Source organism: Amia ocellicauda, chromosome 17, assembly GCF_036373705.1.
Source record: "Amia ocellicauda isolate fAmiCal2 chromosome 17, fAmiCal2.hap1, whole genome shotgun sequence".
NCBI classification, from domain to species: domain Eukaryota; kingdom Metazoa; phylum Chordata; class Actinopteri; order Amiiformes; family Amiidae; genus Amia; species Amia ocellicauda.
This window is the reverse complement of record NC_089866.1, coordinates 911,622-932,500: the sequence shown is the minus strand read 5'-3', so window position 1 is coordinate 932,500 and position 20,879 is coordinate 911,622. Positions and strand designations below refer to the sequence as shown.

Below are 20,879 nucleotides of genomic sequence, written 5' to 3'. Positions count from 1 at the left end.
ATCTTTTAGGAAACATGTATGCATCGGAACCGAATCTCTGAATCCTAAACCCGATCATATTAAACCACAGGGCATCGTGGGTGGACCTTCTGCACCGGCGCCGACTCCAGCCTCACACACTGCATTACTTCCCCCCCGCGGCGGCGCGGACGGGCAGACAGAGCGCGGCGGGGGGGTGGACGCACTCGCTCGGGGCGTCGGTGGCACGGTCAGTGCAAAAGTCAGGCGTCAACACTGAACCGCTGTGTCCCTCGGACCTGGGAGAGGTGGGGGGGCGGGGTATCACGATCGCCGGGCTGGCAGAATCGGGGCGAATTCGTTTAGAAGAGTAAATGGAGAAAAGAAAAAGTCGAGAGGATGGTCCAGCGCGTCGCCGGTGTCCGCGGCTCTAGTGGATGTAGGCTCTGTACACGGCCGACATGTCGTTGTCCGACTGGTCCAGGGCCTTCGCTCTCTTGTAGACCTGCGGCGAGAGGAAGCACAGAGACCTCATGAGCGGTGTTCAGTCCCACCACCCGACTGCCGGGCCAGAGCCCAGGACCGCAAGCAAATGGGTTTCCATAAGAAAACTTCTCATTTCGGGCTTCTGCAGAGTTTCCCCTCATAATTACGCATGGTTTTCCCAGTTCATGGCTTTATAAGCAAAGCTTCACTGAAGAGCCAGCATTCATATTAAAACCACAGACCTGCATCAGCGCGGGAGGCTGGCGTTTTAACAATGCCTCGGCAACATTAAGTAAAAAGCCGGACATCAATATCTCACAAATCCTCAACATGTATGAGTCACTGGTATTACATCAGCAACTCTGTATCAACCTTAATAGGTTCTCTCTTATCATCGATATGTTTTGTAAATCTACGAGACAAAACTTTGACTGATGAGTTAATGTTGCGTTTGCATGCAGGTCACACTGAGTGTGAACAGTCAGACACTGGTCTCACAGGCACACAGGCAGACATGGGTCTCACAGGCACACAGGCACGGGCAGACACGGGTCATAGGTGTGGGATCTCTCCTACCTCGTTGGCCGCTGCTGCCATTGGCGTGGGATGATTGACAGAGTCACCCATTGCGATGGCTAACCTGAGGTCCTTCTGAATGTGTTTCAAATAGTAATCAGGCTTGAAGTTTCCCTGCAAAACATCTGGCAGGAAAAAGAGAAGTTAAAATCACATTAAAAAGGCACTGTTGTGGAGAGACACACAAACGTGTCAAGTCTTTATACACAACGCGTGGCATCACAACGGAGTCCCCATGACTACAGTGACCACATGAGCAGTCCAGTCATCGGGGGTGGGGGGGGGGCAGAGCAGGCAGAGGACATGAACACAGACCGGGTGCAGTAAAACCCTGGACTCTGAGATACTCACTTTGGCATTTCTGGTCCAGGAAAGTGCTTGCCATCTGGCCCTGACAGAGGATGTCTAAGAAGGTCTGCTGCGATTGGCCGGTGACCTGTGCCAGCGTCAGCCCCTCGGCAATGGTCGCCATGAAGCTGCCCTGGACCATGTTGAGGATGAGCATCATCTTGGCTGCGTTCCCCACCTCTCCTGCACACACAACACAACACACGTGAAGCCCAGCCCCGACGACAAGACGGATTGTATAGGTTTGGTATCCTGTATAAACCGATTAAAAAAAGGTAACAAGGCAACGGGTGGCGGCGGGACGGATACCTAGGAAGAAGGAGGTCTTGCCCATGGCCTGGAAGCAGCTGCTGCAGTCCTCGTAGAGGGTCCGGTCCCCTGCCGACAGGATCACCAGCATGCCGTCATTGGACAGCTGCTGGCTGCCGGACACGGGGGCCTCCAGGAAGCGCCCCCCCCGCGACGTGATTACCTGCACACAGCGCCCACAAGCAATCAGATCAACCCAGAGCACAACCCCGTCTCACCGCACAGGGCTTTGATTGGGTTTGTTCGGGTTTCCCCCACCCATCGCAAACCAAATTAGATTGTCATTTACATTCACAACTACTTTGCTTAATTCTTATTAGTTTCCGAGACCCAGTTCTGAAGTCTAGCACTGTCCTTCGTATTATATAGAGATATAGAGAGCTACAAAGACAAACCCTCGAACAATAAAGCACAGGTCATCCACACGTTTCCTCAGTTTTGAGTCACTCTCTCCAGTTCCTTCATCTCACTCTCTGCTGATCTTTTTCCAACTGTACTTCCTCACCTGGTCTTCCTCACTCTTTACACAGACAATATTTACAATGAATGCAATAAAAGCATTACTGTCCCCAGAAGGTGCCTTTAGAGGTAAAGCTTCACCCTCGAGCCACATGATCTTCGATATAGTGGTTTCTGTTCCACCTCTCATTCAAAACTACACCAGAACCTGTTCCTCGCAAAGTGCTCACCTGCGACAGCTCTGTGACCGTCTCTGGGTCCACAGTGGACATTTCGACGTAGCATTTCCCGGGTCGGATTCCCTGCAGAACTCCACTGGGGCCCAGAACCAACTGCAGAGCAAACAACAGGGCTGGAAATGGACTCTCGACATCAAAACATGCACAATCCCTCTCTACGATGAACCCTTTCTACAAAAACAACGCTACTCAACACAGTAAACTAGGCATGCTCTTGAACGCTAGGGTAATGTCAGTGGGTTGCCCCTCTTATTCCAAATAGACGCACTTCTCTGAACTCTTTCACACTCACGTCCTTCGCGGCCTTGGGGTCCGAGACGCAGGAGAAGGTGACGTCACACATGGACACGACCTCGGCCGGAGTCCGACCCAGACGGGCCCCCTCCTGGATGAACAGGTCGCACTGCGAGACAAGGGGTCTGGAGATCAGACTTTCACACATCACCCATCTCACTACGGCGTAACAAACACAAGGGGGGGGAGGGCCAGAGGAGTGAAGGTGCGGTTTATATCACTCTCTCTAGCAGAGCGATCCTTGAATTGCCGTATCGTGCTTTATCTTCTGACTTATATAAGCTGCTACAAAAGTGACACATTTCAGCTGTGAAAACTGTTCCAAAAATAGTTATAATGTAGCAAAATTGAGGCTTTTTGCGTCAGGTTTTGTGTCTGAAAGTCATGTTTTAATCCTCATATGGAAAGATTTAATCCACCGGGGCAGGGGCCGTTTACCGTCTTTCTGCCTTTAGCAAGGGGCACAAGCGCAGCTCTGTCACTTTTTTCTCTCCCCCGACAGCACTTGATACACACACGTCACACTTCACACACTTCTGGACGTGCGAACGCGGAAGCGGGTCTCCAGGCGGCTCACCTTTTCTGCGGTGCGGTTCCACACAGTGACGATGTGACCCATCTTCAGCAGGTTTGAAACGATGCCACTTCCCATCAGACCCAGACCCAGAAACCCTATCCTAGGAGAGATTGAGAAGCAGAAAGATGACATCCGCGGTGCGAACAGTTACGCGAGACACAGAGTTACTCGCAAACAGGACACGGCGTTAAACCTCACGAGGCATTAGAATGTATTCATGCCGATCATTTATTAACGGATACCTTTTGTCTGTGGGGGTGATGCTGCCGTTGACCGCCGTGCTGTCGGCCGCTTGGATCGACGTCGATCCGGCGTCCTGTTTCAACGGGAGAAGAAAAGATTAAGTTGTGGTTCACTTCTTCACTACAATATTTCACAACAACGATCAGGTCCAGTGCAAAAGGGTGAGAAAAACTCATGGAAACTGGGCTTCAAGGAATTCAAGACAGAAAACAGGAGACACTTCTTCACACAGAGAGGCGTCACAATCTGAACAAACTCCCCAGCGATGTGGCTGAAGAGACAATTTGGGAACATTCAAAAACAGACTGGATAGGATCCTTGATCACTTAGTTATTAATGGACACCAAACGAGCACGATGGGGCGAATGGGCTCCTCTCGATTGGACACTGTCTTATGGTCTTCTTAAGAGATGACAAATCAAATCTGAAGCTATTCGCGTATAAAACAATAGCTCTGACACCTTATCATACGTGACTTGCACAAATATACAAGCATAAGACGGGACCTCACCTCTTCTATGATCTTCAGTCTCTTGCTGATGGGTTCTAACGAGGATGCTGGCTATAGAGTGAATTTACAAAAATCCCCATTAGCAGAGAGACCCCTAAAGCAGAAGGACTTAGAGAGCAAAGACACTCAGAATAATGTGCAAACATTTCCACACCAACAAAACCCACAAGGTTCCCACACTGCTTTACAGAGATAAACACTCACTTTATTTAGGAAATTAAAGGTTAAATATTTATTTTACATTTAAAATAGGTCTTCCCACATCACTCCCTCCCCACTGAAGAGTTATTGGTGCCATGGAAAGGAAACCGCATTATAAAGAATACAAATATAGAAAACAAATGATCAGAAAAGACAGCAGCTGATTACAGGGCAGAAATATCTCAATCTCTCTCTCCTTTTCCCAGAGCCCTCAGCACAGGTCCGCCTCCACTTCCCAGCAGCACCAGCTTCATCTTACCTTCTCAGATTGGCTGAGCAGAAAGTGGTGGAAGTGAGGGTCTTCCTGAACTTGCTACAACGGAAAAGAGTTCAATCGGAAACTTTCCTCTAAAGAGCAGCGGTCTCAGGTTTACACAACGAGGCGACGGGCGGTTAAGCAGCACTGACACATGCTCAGCATTTCTTAGGAAGCAGCATCTCGCCCCACAGCGTGAGTGCACTACCGATACTTACCGCGTCTCTGTGCTCCAGCTGTGCGTCTGAATGGATTTGTTTTGTTTAGACAGGGGGAGAAACGGATAGCGGGTGTGGGGTCAGTTAGCACAGGACGAGGGTTTTACATCGAGGGCAGAGAAACCTACGTTAGTCTCCCATTTGAATCCCGACACGGTTCCGGCCACGAGTCGCTGCACGGAGGACGACTCTGGGTCCGTCAAGTCCTGAGGAGAGAATAAAAAGATGGGGTTGAGCACCGAGCTCAGAGCGGGACCTCGCCACTCTCCTCTCACATGCTGCTCCTCATGAGAGTAGAGCTGAAAAGCTATCCAGGAGGTTGTGCGTTTTAGACAGAATGAGAGGGTGCTTCTGAGGGAGGCGGTCAATTAAGCACAATGGCTAACTACGGAAAAGCGACAAGAACAAACTCGGCTGCATGAGATAGTCAAAGATGCGAATACGGAGTGTGTGTATCTGCAGATGCTGGTTTATCACTTCATTGGGATAAGACTGAGTTTATGTCGCCTCCCACCTGGTGAATCTGAGGAGACACTTCTTCACACAGAGAGGCGTCACAATCTGAACAAACTCCCCAGCGATGTGGCTGAAGAGACAATTTGGGAACATTCAAAAACAGACTGGATAGGATCCTTGATCACCGAGTTATTAATGGACACCAAATGAGCACGATGGGCTCCTCTCGACTGGACACTTATGTTCTTATGCATCTTTCACTTCTACAAAACGGCTTGTGATGCGCTGTGTGGACAGACCGCCCGGGCCGGTCCTCTCCCACGCTGGTGTGAATAAAGACTCCTGATCAACACAGTGACTTCTTCCTGGCCCGACTCTCTCTCTCGCTCTTCAGCAGTAAAATAATACTGTCTTTGGTGTCGGCGATGCTGTGAACGCTTAAGCCATGTATTTTCATTCGCACAAAGTTCCATTTTGCTGACAAATACATTTTAATTTGTTTTGAAAGATAACATACTAAACCTCTCTCTCTCTCTATCGCTCCGTCTCACCTTTTCGTCTTTCGGGGGGCGGCCCCGTTTGCGAGACCCCAGATCCTCCTCGTCCTCCATCAGAGACTTCACTGTCTTGGCGGCGCTCTTCCTGCCCTTCGCATCGGCCGCCGTCAGTTTGCTTTTGTCCTCCGAGCTGCTGGAGTTGTGCGCCTTTACAGAGCGGAAAAACGAGTTGGAAGAAATAAGAGTAATTTGTTTAGTAAAAAAATAAATAACAAACCAAATCCAAATTGCACAACTGTACTTACAACATCCTTTACATGTGGAGATGCTGCAGATATGAATATGCATCATTCATAACAAACAAATACAAATAATAATGTGGTTTGTTAGTTACACACAGCGAGCTGCACCTCTTGAAAGAGTCTGCTCCAGTCTGATTGAGGTAATATGAAGTTAAAACATTGTGTAAAGAAGTGTCTTTGTGCAGGTGGAGCTGAGTGACATCACACTTACAGAACGACACATCTGTGCAAAAGTGTAGAAACACAATAACACAGCCTTCCTGTTCAATGTCTTTAATCCAGACTGAACTGTAAACATGTAATGCTAGTATTAAGTTACCTAGTACAGCGTCACTTAAATCGAATATGCCTTTCTCTGCCATGTTTGGTCTTTGTCTTTGGTCGTCAGATTAAAAGGGTGAGGTTAAGTCATGTGTGGTTTAAATAGCAAATAAGAGCAACAGCCACCTGTTCCTTGCCCTTGGCTTTCTTCAGAAACTCCTCCACCGCATCCACGGCCTGCTGGAAGCGCTTGCCCTTGTTGATCTTTATCATCTCCTCCTTGTGGGGATGGTATGGTTTCAGCTGCTCCACCTTTATCCAAGCGCTGGAAAAGAAACCCACAACACAGTGTCAACACCACAGACAGACAGAGAGACCGAGACAGAGACAGTGTCACCATGGGCCAGTGTCTTCAAACACATCTCAACTTCTGATGTACTCACTGATCTTCAGTGCCAAAGAACTTCACAAAGAAGCATTTTTTGCCTCTTGGCTTCTTCAGATCCTTCGGAGGACTTACGATCTAAAAATAAAAGCAACAAAACTACCTTGTGACTCCGAGATATCAACAGGAAGACTGATTTTGAGCCCATGAAGGGGACAAACACTGCCGGAGAACAATGCTGGAGTGTTCACAGTTTCAGAAGAATAAAGAGTCTAAATCTAGTTAAAGAAAGATGTTTTTGTAGTGAAATTACTATTTTGGTTTGCATGCTGTGAGCTCTGCCAGGAGAGCCAAAATGACCGGTTTGTAAGAGAAACTATTTCAGCCGGGCCTGTGGCATCTTCCCAAAATGAACACCCTCCTCACTAGCCTTTACATTGACAGTGTACAGACAGAGGCCTTCAAAGACCACCCGAATTGAATCACTTACCTTCCCTGGCCAAGGTGGATATCGTCCCAACTTCCCCCTGAAAGAGTAAAAAACATAAAACATGAAACAGAAGTGTGTCACCGTTATTATAAATACCCAGACGTCCAAATGTGGTCTTAGAGCCAGATATGAGAAGCAATTGAGAGTGTCCACAGCCACGGAGTGCTCCAGAGTCCCTGTGCAAACGAAGTGGATGTTTTATTGCATGTAAACAAAGCAATTCCTCCGACGTGGCCTGTCAGCCCTGTGGATGCACGCCGTGGGAAAACAGACATCTTTGCATCAGTCCCATGCAATAGATGCTCCTGCCAGCCTTCTTTAGAGGTGACTGAAAAATGCGTTTGGCTATAGTTTTTTTTTTTTTTTTTAGCAAATCAACAGAACAGAAGTTGCCCGTGTTTTTGCACAAGCAATAGTGTGACATCAGGGTTTACAACGAGGAAGCGATAACATCTGGCTCAACTACTGCACCAAACAGTGGATACTTTTACTGGATGACGCCAGGGACGCTGGAAATATTGCGGAAATCGTATTTATCAACAGTTTGGCTGGAAGGTGTGGCAGATATATTGATATTTCCCCCATTTCAGACCCTCGCAGCACCAGTTAAGTCCCTTTGCTAAAAGCATGGGCTGCCTTCAGTAAACAGTGAACATCGCTCGCTACAGCAGCTACAGCGCCGTTTTGAGTTATTTAACTTGGCTCAAGCAAATATACAAAATCGGGTAAAAAAATAAAAAATAGAAATCATTAAAAAAAAAAAAAAAAATCTCACCAAACCAAATCCCCGATCCGTAGATGTACAGTCGCCATCTTAGAAATGTTGTTGAAGCGTCGCAGTGCATGCCGGGAAGGAGAACACACCCACTCAGGTCACATGACTTGCCCGGGGCGTCACGCAGTGCCATTTTGGTGCGGAGTCGCTGCCGTCTGAGGATGGGCAGCGGTGTTGTGTTTGCAAAATGAGAGCAAGGGGTGGTTTTGCGAAAGGACGACAAATAGTGAAATAAATCAAACGTGCAATGTGTGTGCACGTCTCCCCCTCCGCTGTGCATCATGGTTCAATCAGATTGCACTGGTTATGGGTGTAACCCGCTCTGGTTGTGTGTGTTTCACATGGTTGTGTATTAAGCCACACCCTGCCCCCTACATTGTAGTTACAGCCCACAGCCAGCGCTTAGCTACGGGTTGGGAAGCTGTTCATTTCTCGAAATGGTTTCCCGCAGTTGTCAAAACCGCAAGTAAGCGAAGTGGGATTTCCATTTTGACTTTTCAACGTTGCATAACACTGTAGTCACGCTGAAGGGGCTGACACTTATGTAACCAGACACACCACAGAGAGGGGATTTAACACATCTGGAAAAACACACTTATATGGTTGTGGCATATGGCACTCAATACAGCAACAGTCCCGTTTGTGTGGCGCTGACCCTGCGACGCTGCGGCGCACGTTGATGACGTAGCGGCCGGCGCTCGGCGAGGTCCTATATAAAGTCCAGAGATAAACAAGAGAGAAACCGAGGGGGTTAAAATAGACTTGATATTGGGGGGGGTACAAATTAGCGACTTTGCTCATGTTGTGTATTATGTGTGTGGTTTGAAATAAGTGACGTTTTAATGACAGGCCGTAGTGTAAAAAGTAGCGAGCTCGGCTTGTGATGAGCGCTGATATTGTGTGACGTGCAAAGTACTCCAAACGTTGCTCTTGCTTTTCCCATTTTTCTGTTGTTTTGCACGGCGAAGCATCCACGACATTGGGCCTTTCTTCCTCTGAAGGGGTGCTGATGCCTTTGTGCGCGGCCGGGTAGTTAGATCTGCCCGGTGTGCGCGTCATGTGCATGATTTCACTGTCCTAAACGATCATGGCTGGGGTATGAAGAAAAATAGGTCAAACATGTCGTGTGCCATTGATAGATGATTGCTCAGGCAGGACTCGGAGCTGGTACTAGTGTAGCGACAGGACACGGGCGGGGCGGTGCGGTGCGGTGCGGGGCAGGACATGTGCGTTCCCGGGCGCTAATCGATAACCGGTTTGGACCGCGGAGGTGATCACGTCACAATGATCCCCGGCATGTAAAGCAGCGCGAGGAGAGACGCGGGACCCAACACGTGCTGCGGGAGTGACTGCGGTGCACAGCCGGGAGCGACCCATGGCCGAGCCCAGGAGGGTGCAGCTCACCACCCTGCCCAGCAATGTCCCACTTCCGTCAACTGTCCTCAAGATTCCGCCCCGAGAGGAGACCCCCGCGGCCGCCAGCCCCGGGGACAGCGAGCCCAGGGCCGAGAGCACCGCCCGGCTGGTGCTGGCGCTGTTCGAGCCGGACCAGCGGCGCTGCCCCGAGTTCTACTACCCCGAGTTAGTGAGGAGGAAGGTAACCAGGGGCTATTGATTGCTGTGCATATTATTTATTTTCAACAAATGTATCGAGTGTAATGGGTGTCCTGTATTTTTATGCACAGAACAATCGGCTCAATTAGTTGTACTTTGCAAACTAGAATTGAAAGTATCTGAAGTTACTTTGCATGTGACATTTGTTTGTGCATGCTTTTGTATTGGATGTGTTTGGTTTTCATGGAAGTAAGCAGGTTCATATCTTGTAATCCAAGTAAGTAGTGGTATGATTTTATTTTAGAAGTAATATGCATCTTTAATACGATTTAGGTGTGTCTATAGGTATGTTAATATTCATGATTATATATGAATTAGTATATGTAAGAACAAAGCAGCCACAAAGTGTCAAGAGGGAACAGAAGAAGTGTCATACGCGACAACAAAGTGTCACAGCTGTCACAGCGTGCCATGGGCGTGTCTTACAGTTACAAAGTGTCATACGGGATCAAAACCTGTCTTACAGTAGCAAAACATCAAACACCAGATCACAAAGTGTCATACAACAGCAAGACGTGTCCTTGGCATCCAAGTTTTACAGGAGCACAAAATGCCACATGAAAGCAAGAAGTCATACCCGAGCAAACGGTGTTATTGGGGAGCGCAGTAACCCTGTGGTCAAACAGTCTAGCCATAGAGTCAACATGTGTAGCGGTGTTACTGTGTTTATACCACAGCACAACACCCAAGTAGCAATCTCCCCATACAACTGTCTATACTTGAATCAATCAATCAATCAATCAATTAATTTGTATCGTTTATAGCGCCCTTCACACTGGGCAGCCACAGAGCGCTTCACTATTTTTACACTGGATTGCAATCCCGCTGAATTATAAAGTAATTAACTGTACTGTAACATACTACTGTATATTGTATTGTACAGTAATCCATTATAATGTACTATATCGTGCTGTAATAAGTCTATATGAGGCATTAGGACAGTTTGTGGTTGTTTTATTATTATTGTTCTTCTGAATAAACATGTTATTCACTGCTGATTGGTTATCGACTGTAGAGCAGAGTGCTCTAAACAGTCCAGCACTGTGTTCAATGGCACTTTGTTTTTGTTTTTATCCATTATAAGTAAGTAAATATTGATCATATTCCTAACCATTCCCCCCTTTAAACAAGCAGTGTACAAACTGTTTAATAAGCATAGTACTTAGTATTTACTTTTAATATTGACATATTAGTCAAATGTAACCTTTTTCACAGCCAAGACGTGTGCATTTTCACAATGTTTTGAGTTTAATTTCCTGCCTGATGGAGTTTCTGTTCAAATGACTACGAATGTTTATACGTGTTTCCAGAACAATGCTGTTAAACAACCAGCTAAATCTCTGGAGGAGCAGCAGCAGGAGGAGGAAAAGAAGGAGAAGACAAGACAGGAGGTGGAAGCTCTTGCCAAGAAGTTTGAGGAAAAATACGTAAGTCTGGTCTTTTCCTCATCCTCACTGATTTATGGGACAATGATGTGAGGGATAATCTGGATATTAGGATGTTTTTTTTCCTATCCAGTCCTTCAAAACATTTTTAATTTATTTTGACCTTGTTTTTTTTTTAACATTAGGGCGCAAAGAAGCGTAAGAAGGACCGTATGCAGGATTTGATTGATATGGGATACGGATATGATGAGACGGACCCCTTTATTGACAACTCGGAGGCTGTAAGTGCTTTTAGTTTTCATTCATTTAAACTATTTATCAAAATGTGGTGTTTGGGATTGAATGAACTAACTGAGCAGGGCCACAAAATAACCTTAATACCGAAAGCGACTTTGAACCCTTAGAACTTCACTTGAGTATTTTTCACAACTATTTTAAAGTGTTGTAGATCTATATGGGTTAATACTATTTACTGTTTACCTGAAGGCATCCTTAGTATTCGATTATTGATGATGGCAAAGGCCTATTGTACTATTAAGGTTTCAGTCTATATATATTATGTGTAGTCTATAGTATTTATACACCAAATTAAACTTTATTAAACATTCACAGGTGTCCTCTCGAACCCTGTGCCCCTTACGGTAACCCATCTTTTCCTGTGTCCCTGCAGTATGACGAGCTGGTGCCGGCTTCGCTCACCACCAAGTACGGAGGCTTTTACATCAATTCAGGGACGCTGCAGTTCAGACAGGCCTCGGAGTCGGAGCCGGACGATGACTTCGGTCAAGAGAAGAAGAAGATTAAAACCCCCAAGGTAAGTGGAGCCGAGTGCTGCTTTATGGGGGCACGGTGCTTCCCGGGTTTACCTGTTTGTCCAAGATGAACCCAGCTGCTTCAGCGCCAGAGAGCGGTGTGTATTGCCTGTTCTGAAATGTGTACGAAAGTAAAGCGGAGAACTTCACTGTGTCTGTGGTGCACAGGGTTCTCAGATGGACCTCTTTGGTATGCAACCAGTTTCAGTTTTAATTTAGATTTGTACACCATTTGTAAACGTTGTTTGCATCTCTGTGTCCCATCCCCTTCACAGAAGCGAAAGTTAAAGGACGGAAGTGAAAAGCTCATTAAAAAGAAGAAGAAAGAAGAGGGTCAGCATAAAAAATCCAAGGTTTCGAAGGCGGGGTGAGATCTCCCGTTCTTTTAGTTCAGCCACTACCCTTTCTTTTTTTATTTGTATTAATATTATGATGATGCTGTTCTGTTTTTGTTCCTGAAATGGTGCGGTTCAGCTCACGTTGACCCTATTTGTTTGCCGCTCTGTACGTTCGATCTCTCCCGTCACTGAAGACCATCGGGGCTGCAGACGGGTTTACCAAAGCAGTGGGTTTCAATGTGTGTGTGCAGATCAAATAATGCCATTTCCCCCCCCCCCCCCACCTTCTTCTCCGGCGGCAGTATTATGCCACTCAACGCCAACGAGGAGAAAAAGAAGAAAAAGAAACACAGCAGCGTCCTGACAGTCCAAGAGATGCTGAAGAAGTTCCAGAGGGAGAAGGAATCCCAGGAGAAGGAGGAGCCCAAGCCGGTGCCCAACAGCCAGCCGGTGTCGGTGGTGACGGTGCCATCCGTCCGGGAGTCCGACGGCGGCCTGAACGCCTCGGACCCCCTGCTGTCGCTCATCGGCTCGGCCAACGAGAGCGACCTGTTCCAGGCGGCCATCGACATCGGCGACATCGACCTGGACAAGCTGCTGTACGACTCCCCCGTCACCAGCCCCCTGGGCCTGGACGAGAACAGTGACCCTCTGGGGGCCGGGGGGGGGCAGGTCCAGAAGCAGACCCCTACCCTGCCTGAAGGCCTGCCTGCCCCCCTGGAGAGGAGGATCAAGGAGCTGACACAGGTAGGACGGGCCTGGGGCCTCGCTCTTTTCTCCCATGTCACTCCCGTGGTCGGGTGGGTCACCTCTAGAATGGTGATCCGGTGTGCGTTGAATTACTAACCCCAGCGTCCCTGTTGACTCCTGAAGCGATGGACTAACGCTCCTGTCTTCACGCGCTAGGCTGCCAGGGCATCAGAGGGCGAGGGGAAGCAGAAGTTCTTCACCCAAGACATCAACAATATGTTGCTTGAGTGAGTATTGCTGATCTCTGAGCCGTTGTCCAATTAAATCCCAACGCTCACCAGCACAGGAACCGATCTTGTTGATCTAGTGCTCGTAGTGATGGTTTGGTCATCGGAAACTGCAGTTACTTTATTCCGGTGTTTGGCTCGTGTTATGGAAAACGTATCGGCTTCGTTGTGAGGTGGATCCGTGCTTCGTGTCCTCGTATGCAAGAGGCCGTGGCGGGAGGGACCCCTGTCCTGCTCGAGCTGTGTCTATGGGCGGGTTTGTGCATTTCTCGCTGCTCTCCAGGATGACTGACGTTGTTGTTGTCCTTGTGTGTCCCCTCAGCATCGAGCTGCAGACCCGGGAGCTCAACAGCCAGGGCCGCTCGGGCGTCTACGCACACCTGGCCTCCTTCCTGCCCTGCAGTAAAGACACGCTCGTCAAGAGAGCCAAGAAGCTGCACCTGCATGAACAGGTAGGCAGCTGCCGGTTGATCCCATTCATCTTGTGCGCAGCCCTGCCCTGTTAAATTGATTAAACTTCTCCGTCGGTTGTTCTATACTTGGCTTTTTAAAGTGTTTATAGGAAACGTGTCTCTTCTTGTCTGTCTGTCTCAGGACGGCCGTCTCAAAGAGCCACTTCAAAGGCTGAAGGAAGCCATCGGCAGGGCGATGCCCGGGCAGGTGACCAAGTACCAGGACGACTGCCAGGCGCACACCCAGGCCAAGTTCGCCAAGTAAGCTGCCGCTCGGCCGTTTCTCGGACGCCTCTCTTCTCTTGTTATCCTGTCACACGTGGGGGATGGCGGAGTTTCACGTCATTTGTCTTCCTTATGCTTTTTAGCCCCCCACTGTTAAACCTCTGGATTGTAAAAACCTGACTTTTGTTTGACAGGATGCTGGAAGAGGGGAAGGAGAAAGAACAAAAGGAAAAAGCCTGTTCTGAGGAGGAGGACGACGAGGAGAAGAGTGGGAAGCGAGTCATGGGCCCCCGGAAGAAGTTTCAGTGGAACGAGGAAATCAGGTCTGCGGGTGTATTTCTTTCTTTGTTTTTGAACGATAGTGTATTTGAACGGTTCAGTATTTGTGGTGTGTGTTTGTGGTTTGGCAGCACCGATGGTTTGAACCAGCTTTGGTCTGTGGGAGCTTCGTGGTGCAGACCCCTGGGAGTAAGACCCGCATTGTGCCCTGGGATTAGTTTTAGAAAATTCAGATTGTCTAGACTCCGAACCTAATCTGGGGGTTACATCGTGCTAATGCTGCTTTTTTGGATGTTCATAATCTGCAGCATTTTTCTAACAGAATTAAATATTTTTAGTTGGATCAAAAAAACCGATCCACTGGCCACACTGAGGGAGTGAGAGAGATGCTCTGTGTTGAGATTATTTTTCTCCTTCAACAGGGATTTTCTGTGCAATGTGGTGCGAATAAAGATGGGCAGCTACGAACTGGAGCGGAACAAGTCGCAGACGGCGGAGGAGTACCTCAAGGCCTTCCTCGAAGCCGAGGTGAAGCCTCTGTGGCCTAAGGGATGGATGCAAGCCAGGTGAGCAACGCGTTACATCGTGCACCAAATCCTCCGCGACGCAGAGTCATGTACGTTCCTGTCATATAAAAACGACGACCCCTATAATTGTTTTTGGAGCTCATGCATCAACAATCCCATCCTCCCAGTCCTGAAGAGTAACTGTCTGCACCTTTTGTTTTGTTTTTTAAACCTTGTTCCTTCCATCTCGCGTCTCCTCTCTCGACAGGATGCTGTTCAAGGAGAGCCGAAGGGTTCACAGCCACCTGACCTCTGTACCGTGAGTAGAACCGCAGACGTCCGCCAGGCCTTAACGCACAGAGCGCTCTCTCCTGGAAATCTGTCTGGGAGGCCGCAGTTTCTTTTGAAATGGATCCTGACCTGAATTACTTTCAGAACCATTTTGTTTTTCTAAAACCATTAACCCATTACATCCCTGTCACAGTAGGACTTCTCTTGCATATATATTTCTGCCGACTTTTTCACTGTATTTTCTCTCCCCTTCAGGACAAAGAAGAAAGTCATCGCTGCTCCCAGAATTAAGATGAAGGTATAATAAATGCATCTGTTCGTTCCAGTTAAACCCTGAAATGTGTCCACTGTCCTGTTCGTCTTTTTTGCCGGTAGATGTGATTTTAAACTGTAACTTCATGACAAGCAGGTGGATTTATATTTCTGTCGCTGATCTCTCCGGGTCTGATCTGGACCTTGTCAGATCTGCCACTTCATTGACTCCAGTTTCTCCCTCGTTCTCCAGGAACCCTTCGTGAAACTTGAACGAAAGATCATCACCTCTCTGGGCGGGACTCTCATGCAATCGGGCAGCGCCGGGGTTCTGGTCCACGGCCCGGCCGGCGCCCCCCTGACCTCCGTTGCCCCGTTCGTGCCCATGGCAGCGGCGGCCCTGCAGGGTCTCAGCGGCGCGGCCCACCCACAGTCCTATGGCCTGGATGACTCTCTCGACGAGGACCTGATCCACAACCCCCCCTCGCTGGAGGCCGTGTCTGAGGAGCTGGCCGCCCTGAACAGCGCCGCCAGGGGCAGCCCCGACTTCTTCGGCCCGGTCCACAATGCCACTGACGCCATGCCCGTGCTGACTTCCGCCGAAGAGACCAAGCCGTGCGGCTCCTCGTCCGCCGCCCCCTCCCAGTCGCCCCTCAACCTCCTGGCCGAGCAGGCACTGGCTCTGGGACAGCTCTCCCAGGACCGCAAACAGGACACGCCGCAGCCTCTCTCCGTGCCCGTCTACAAGGGCCTCCTGTCGCAGACCCCCGCCTGCAGCAAGGCCCCACCGGACGCCGCGCTGGCCAAGCAGAAGGCCCTCGGGGTGCTGCGCTCCGGCCCGCCGCAGCCCTCCGCCAATCCCCCGCCACCCCAGACCCTCAAGCCCTTTCACCAGACCGGTCCACTGCAGAAGGGCTTCCCCTCCGCGGTGCAGTTCAGCGTGGGCAAGCTGCCGGGCACCACCCTCAATAAATCGGCAAAGTACTTCCAGCAGTGCGCTGGTATGCAGCTGTCCAAAGCGGTCGCCAAGCCCCCCGCCTTCCACTCGCTCCCCTCCACCCTGCCCAGCAGCGTCCCGGCCTCCCCCATCGCCGTGCCCAAGGGCCTCTCCTCGCCGGCCGCCACCGTGGCCTACTTGTCCAAACACAGCCCCTCCTCCGGCGCCGTGGCCCAGCAGTTCAAGAGCACGTTCTCGCTGGCGACCATGGGGAAGGTGGCCGTGTCCTCTTCAGCCCAGGCCGCGTCTGGCTCCCCGGCTGGTGCCAGCTCCTGTGGCATGATGGCATCTCACAAGGCCTCCTCTCCTGGGCAGGGCTCCGGTCTGCCATCCCCCGGCGCCGCCGCCAAGAAAGCCTTGTCTTCTCAGAAGCTCACCCTGGTGGCGCCCCCCGGCGGCTCGAACGGCGACTCCACGATGGGCATGCAGGGCGTGGCCCGACTCCTGACCTCCTCACTCAAGCCGGCGCCGGCGCCTGCGGCCTCAGTGAGTTCAGACCGGCATTCTATGTGCTTCAGTATCGACTGTTAACTGCCTGCATGTGGGTCTCGCATCCTTAGAGTAAATCTGTGTTAAGTGTAGTTTATCGGTGCAGAACTGCGGTATTGAGGTGTATTTACTTCAAACACACAATACAGCGACGGAGCTTTTCCTTCCCTCCCCTGAAGCTTTTATCAAATATTATTTTTTTCTGACGATTTGTTTTCTCAATAAGCCGACCAAGATCACCACGGGAGCGTCTGTCCTGTCGAGTTCCCCATCCCTAAACCTCCTCTCGCCGTCGTTCACCACCTCGGGGCAGAAGCTGGCGCCGGGCACGCTGGGGGTCCTGCCGGGCATCGTGCCCCTGCACACCTTCAGCTTCCCTGTCATCACCTTCGGTGCCGACTCTGGAGCCAAGATGGGGGGCACGAAGGACGCCATTGTGACCGGCCCAGCGCCGGGCACCTTCCACCACGGCCTGGCGCACAGTAAGTGTCCTCTGCCCGGAGGGAGGGGACCGTGGGAGCGCCCCACGCCCGTCCTGCATGCCCTCGTGCTGCTCTTGAGCGTCTGACATCAGTGCTTCCTCGTGGCGGTGTTGTGCCAGTGTGGCTGTGTGTTGCGGCGTCTCGTTTCATGTACTAATTGTCTTTGTGTGTTTGTGTATATCCTTCCACTCCTCCCCTACTTTCCCAGCCTCTGTTTCGGTGTAAACCCACTCCCTCTCCCAGCAGGCCTGCCGGGCGCTTTGCCATCGAGCGCAGTTGCAGTAGTAGTGCATGCGCTCGCTCTCTCTCTCTCTCTCATGGCACTGTGTGCTCTTCTCTTCACTTGTCAGCACTTGTCTTCTTTCCTCTTCCTCTAGGTATATTTGCTGGTTTGCATTCTAGCCCCCTCCACCCGCCGCAGCTCCCACAATCCTCTCTGTCCTCCCATTTACAGCAAAGCCTGCCAGGTAATTTGCCACACGCGCTCGGCGGGCGGGGCGGTTAGACGACTGTTTGGGCCGACGCTCTGTGTTCATCGTTCTGTGTCTCGTCTGTGGTGCTGATGGGGCTCCGTCGGGTTGGGTGACGGCTCTCGATCTGTTCAGTCCATTCTCTTTTCTGTACGAAAATGCTAGGCCTCGTTTTTAAATAATTGAATGGTATAATGTGGAGGGAACCCTGTTAGAGCTACGAACTTGTGTAGTAGAATAAATACACACGTTAATACATCGTTCTTCTCCCCAAAATGTGATTGATTTACACCGCTTGAATGGAAAACTATTTAGGCCAGAAAATAAAGCTTCTGTCTTTGCTAGTTTTTAAAGCTGGAATAGACCAGATGTAGCTCTTCTAAATTAAACTGAACAACCACACAGGACTGACTTACCACAGTAATAAACATTCATACAATATTAATGGCTAACATTAAGCATTAATAATAAATATCGATTGTTGTGGATTGTTTCCAGATGGCAGTCAAATCCATGGAGAGAGCCCCAGCTCCCAGAGGAAACTGCCATGATGAGCTCTAATGGACGGCAGCGCAAAGGAACTGCGACTGTTTATTTTCCCTTCAGTCTTTCTTTTTCTATTGAAATACGTGTTCTTGTTCACCAGACTGACTGTGAAGTTTCTGAACGGAGCTGACTGGATGTTCTTAAGGAAGTGACTGAAACGGGTCGGATGGCCGTCAAAGCGCAGAATCGCGCCGCGAGGTTTATTTTGTGTGCTTTCTATTTTTGTTTAGGGTTTTTTTGGCAAGGGGGTGGGTGTGTTTTTTGTTTTCTCTGCTTGGTGTGACACGGATGAAATGCAAGAGAAGAAAGTTGATCCTTAGCTAGTAGGTGGCCAGATTGAAAGAGTGAGATATGGGTTTCTGTGCTTCTGAAGGCACCGCATCTGAAAACTCAACGCACCGGTGAATGTTCAAGCCTTCAATCAGCAGGCCGTGTTCAAAGATCTAGTTCATCGAATGTCTTGCACGGCGTTTGGCTTTCTGCTGAAAGTGTCGCGTTTGATCGCGGTGTCTCGTGATGAAGGGCGATTTCGGTGGAGACTCGGAAGTTCAGAGTTCAGATGCCAGGGTCCGTCCCGTTGAAGACAGGTCAGCTTCTTCCCAAAGTCCTGGTCTCGACCACGGGAGCCGGGAGCGGAGGATCACAGCGACCCACTGGTCAGCAAATGAAAAGCCTTCAGTTTGAGGTGTATTAAATGTATCCAGTGGTTTGTGAACTAGCTCTTATTTTTTTGTTCAGTGTCTCCCTCATCATGTGTAATATTTCCCCTGGCAAAAAATAGCACTTATTGAGAAATATAATTTGATGTATTTGTCCTGTAGACGAAAATGTATCGAGCTAAATTAGATTCCCCGTGTGGATCAGAATTGCTCTGTAGCCTCTACAGGTTAGGACAGTGAAATTGGAAAGTTGTCAGTTTTTCTAGTGCCAGATTTTACACGATTACTGCGGTTACTGCAGTTACTGCTGCTAACGTCTGGCAGTGTAAACCATGGTTTCCTTGTCTCTGTTCAGGCCTGTTTCGCAGGATGATCTTCTACAGTAGCGTCTGTTCATGAAAACTGCTTGATAAAAACCAATAAGAATTAGTCCTTAAAGATTTTATTTTGTGTAAACTTCTGTAGAAGCCGTGGGACCACAATCATTGCCAATTGTTATTGTACTTTAAGTATTTTTGTTTGTCAGGCTTTTGATTTGCATTGAAGAATGTATACAGAAACCGTTGCATTAAAATTAAGATTTGGTGATTTTGAACTCCACACAAAGCACTTTCCATCTCAGTGCTGTTGCCACCCGATCATAAATTGCATTTTACAGTATATAATTGTTGGTTATATGGTATTTATTGTGGTTGTTGAATATATATGAATCCATAAGCTATTCTTTAGTTTCGCCAAAGGGACAGACTTACCGATCGCCATTAAAAAAAAAAAAACGTTGACCTTCATTAAAAGCTGTTTTTGAGGGGTTATTTCTCATCCAGTCTTTTTGCTAATATGCTATTGTCATTTGCACAATGGTGGTTTCTGCCGTTAGAGGAATTGTGTTTTCTAAACCCAGTTCTCCGTTCTATGTATTCAACATTGGTGGGATGTAAGAGAGACCAAATATGTCACAAAGTATATCAGGCCCGTTTGGATCTTCATTCTAGAACTTTTTTGTTAAGTTTGCGTTGATTTAGAATGAAGTTTAAAGCCGCAGATCTGACTGATCGCACGTTAAAGGGCCGAGATCGGACGGGGTTGTGAATCGCAGGGCGGCGCGGTTCACGTGGAGCCGCCGCAGCAACCATAGTGTTAATGGTGAGGTACAAGCTCAGGACCTAATCAATTATTGATCATTTTGAGCCATTTACTTGAAAATTTAAAGCTATATTTGTACATATGATTATGACGTGATGCGCTGTAGACTGTCAATGTAAAATAGCACTTAACTTTTAAAATGCTTCATTGTACCTGTACCGTTTATAGCTGGGGGGCGAGGGACAGGTTGCCAGGGGTATGAAAGCTGTTTTGTTAATCTTGTATAAACTGTTTCATGTTTTGTATTTCCAAAAATGTATTTAATTGAGAAGATGCACGGAATTGACTCTAATAAAGTTTTTTTTTTTTTTTTTTTTTTTCCTCCTAAATGCAAACTATCCCAGATGTCGCACTGGCATTCTTACTCGTTATTTATTTAGGTTGGGGGTGGTGGGGGGGGTCCCGTGTTTTGCAGTACAGAGTGAAGATTATAAACCTATAGGTGTCTTGATCATCACTGTCGTACACCAGCATTAATACAGGATTCGGATATTTAAGAAACCAATCCTGATGCAATTGAAAATTCAGAAGCTGAGAATTTTGCAATGATGTACTTTAATTTGGGATACCAGTGAAGGGAGAATCCCCCCACCCTGCTGGTTTCTGTTCCCACGAGCTCTCGATTACTTCAATGAACAAATTTGTTTAATTTGACTTTTTAAATTGTGTAGCTTATACAAGTGTAGAGATTTAAAGTTCCATCTTCAACTTCAAAATAAAGATCTCAGAATAGGCAATTTATTTGTTAAATTAGGGTTCAATTAAGTACCTTACTAGTAATGAAATCATTTGAGACCTCTGTTGGAACCAAAAACATGAGGACAGGGGCTCTCCAGGACCAGGGGTGAGAACCACTGCTTTAGACTTGTATTGTTTTCAGTAAATGAGTTACATTTGGCATTGCGATTTAGGGTTGCATTTTGTTCCAGGCGAAGGCCAGGTTCAGAGTTCATGGTGTACTTTGGCTTCCGTTAAGGTAAGGGTTGAGTGTTACCTGAATCTGGTGTCGACTTCAATGAGCCCCGATTTAAATTTGGTGTTGGCCAGGGCTGGGGATCAGACTGTTATTAAATGAAGTAAAATCCATTGATGCAGTGCAATCGTGTCCTGTCTGTCTGGCA

General features: G+C 48.5%; 2 protein-coding genes across 6 annotated transcripts in view; one reads left to right on the top strand and one right to left on the bottom strand.

The window, feature by feature from the left end:
* The window catches only part of glyr1 (glyoxylate reductase 1 homolog (Arabidopsis)), a 9,592-nt gene extending 1,665 nt beyond the window's left edge, over positions 1–7,927 (bottom strand). The window contains exons 1-16 of one of the 4 annotated variants that reach the window (XM_066689977.1): positions 7,842–7,927; positions 7,067–7,103; positions 6,635–6,714; positions 6,378–6,516; positions 5,683–5,835; positions 4,804–4,881; positions 4,461–4,514; positions 4,001–4,051; positions 3,489–3,562; positions 3,247–3,346; positions 2,644–2,778; positions 2,367–2,468; positions 1,678–1,840; positions 1,372–1,551; positions 1,021–1,145; positions 1–463 (exon numbers count right to left, since the gene is read on the bottom strand). The exon at positions 1–463 is cut by the window's left edge and continues 1,665 nt beyond it. In XM_066689977.1, the coding sequence (XP_066546074.1) occupies positions 389–463; positions 1,021–1,145; positions 1,372–1,551; positions 1,678–1,840; positions 2,367–2,468; positions 2,644–2,778; positions 3,247–3,346; positions 3,489–3,562; positions 4,001–4,051; positions 4,461–4,514; positions 4,804–4,881; positions 5,683–5,835; positions 6,378–6,516; positions 6,635–6,714; positions 7,067–7,103; positions 7,842–7,879 (1,584 nt within the window). In that variant the 5' untranslated portion in view covers positions 7,880–7,927 and the 3' untranslated portion in view covers positions 1–388. The remainder of the gene's footprint in view (positions 464–1,020; positions 1,146–1,371; positions 1,552–1,677; positions 1,841–2,366; positions 2,469–2,643; positions 2,779–3,246; positions 3,347–3,488; positions 3,563–4,000; positions 4,052–4,460; positions 4,515–4,803; positions 4,882–5,682; positions 5,836–6,377; positions 6,517–6,634; positions 6,715–7,066; positions 7,104–7,841) is intronic. The other 3 variants (XM_066689978.1, XM_066689980.1, XM_066689981.1) reach the window with 3 other exon arrangements.
* A 590-nt stretch (positions 7,928–8,517) lies between these two features.
* LOC136713073 (ubinuclein-1) lies at positions 8,518–20,852 on the top strand. Of its 2 annotated transcripts, XM_066689975.1 has the most exons (17): positions 8,518–9,438; positions 10,766–10,882; positions 11,026–11,121; positions 11,511–11,654; positions 11,928–12,019; positions 12,293–12,737; positions 12,897–12,967; positions 13,290–13,419; positions 13,562–13,680; positions 13,839–13,967; positions 14,346–14,489; positions 14,698–14,748; positions 14,976–15,018; positions 15,226–16,455; positions 16,685–16,940; positions 17,318–17,407; positions 17,909–20,852. In XM_066689975.1, exons 1-17 carry the CDS (start codon positions 9,217–9,219, stop codon positions 17,959–17,961), a joined length of 3,432 nt encoding a protein of 1,143 aa, XP_066546072.1. In that variant the 5' UTR covers positions 8,518–9,216; the 3' UTR covers positions 17,962–20,852. The 2 variants fall into 2 exon arrangements, with proteins under 2 accessions (XP_066546072.1, XP_066546073.1); XM_066689976.1 differs by lacking the exon at positions 17,318–17,407 and having other exon boundaries at positions 8,519–9,438.
* Positions 20,853–20,879: the final 27 nt, after the last annotated feature.

Excerpts from the sequence above, each read along its gene's own strand:
- LOC136713073 (XM_066689975.1), top strand. The coding sequence starts at position 9,217 with ATGGCCGAGCCCAGGAGGGTGCAGCTCACCACCCTGCCCAGCAATGTC. Across the intron at positions 12,968-13,289 it reads ATCAACAATATGTTGCTTGA|CATCGAGCTGCAGACCCGGG; the intron begins GTGAGTATTGCT and ends GTGTCCCCTCAG. Across the intron at positions 14,490-14,697 it reads AAGGGATGGATGCAAGCCAG|GATGCTGTTCAAGGAGAGCC; the intron begins GTGAGCAACGCG and ends CTCTCTCGACAG.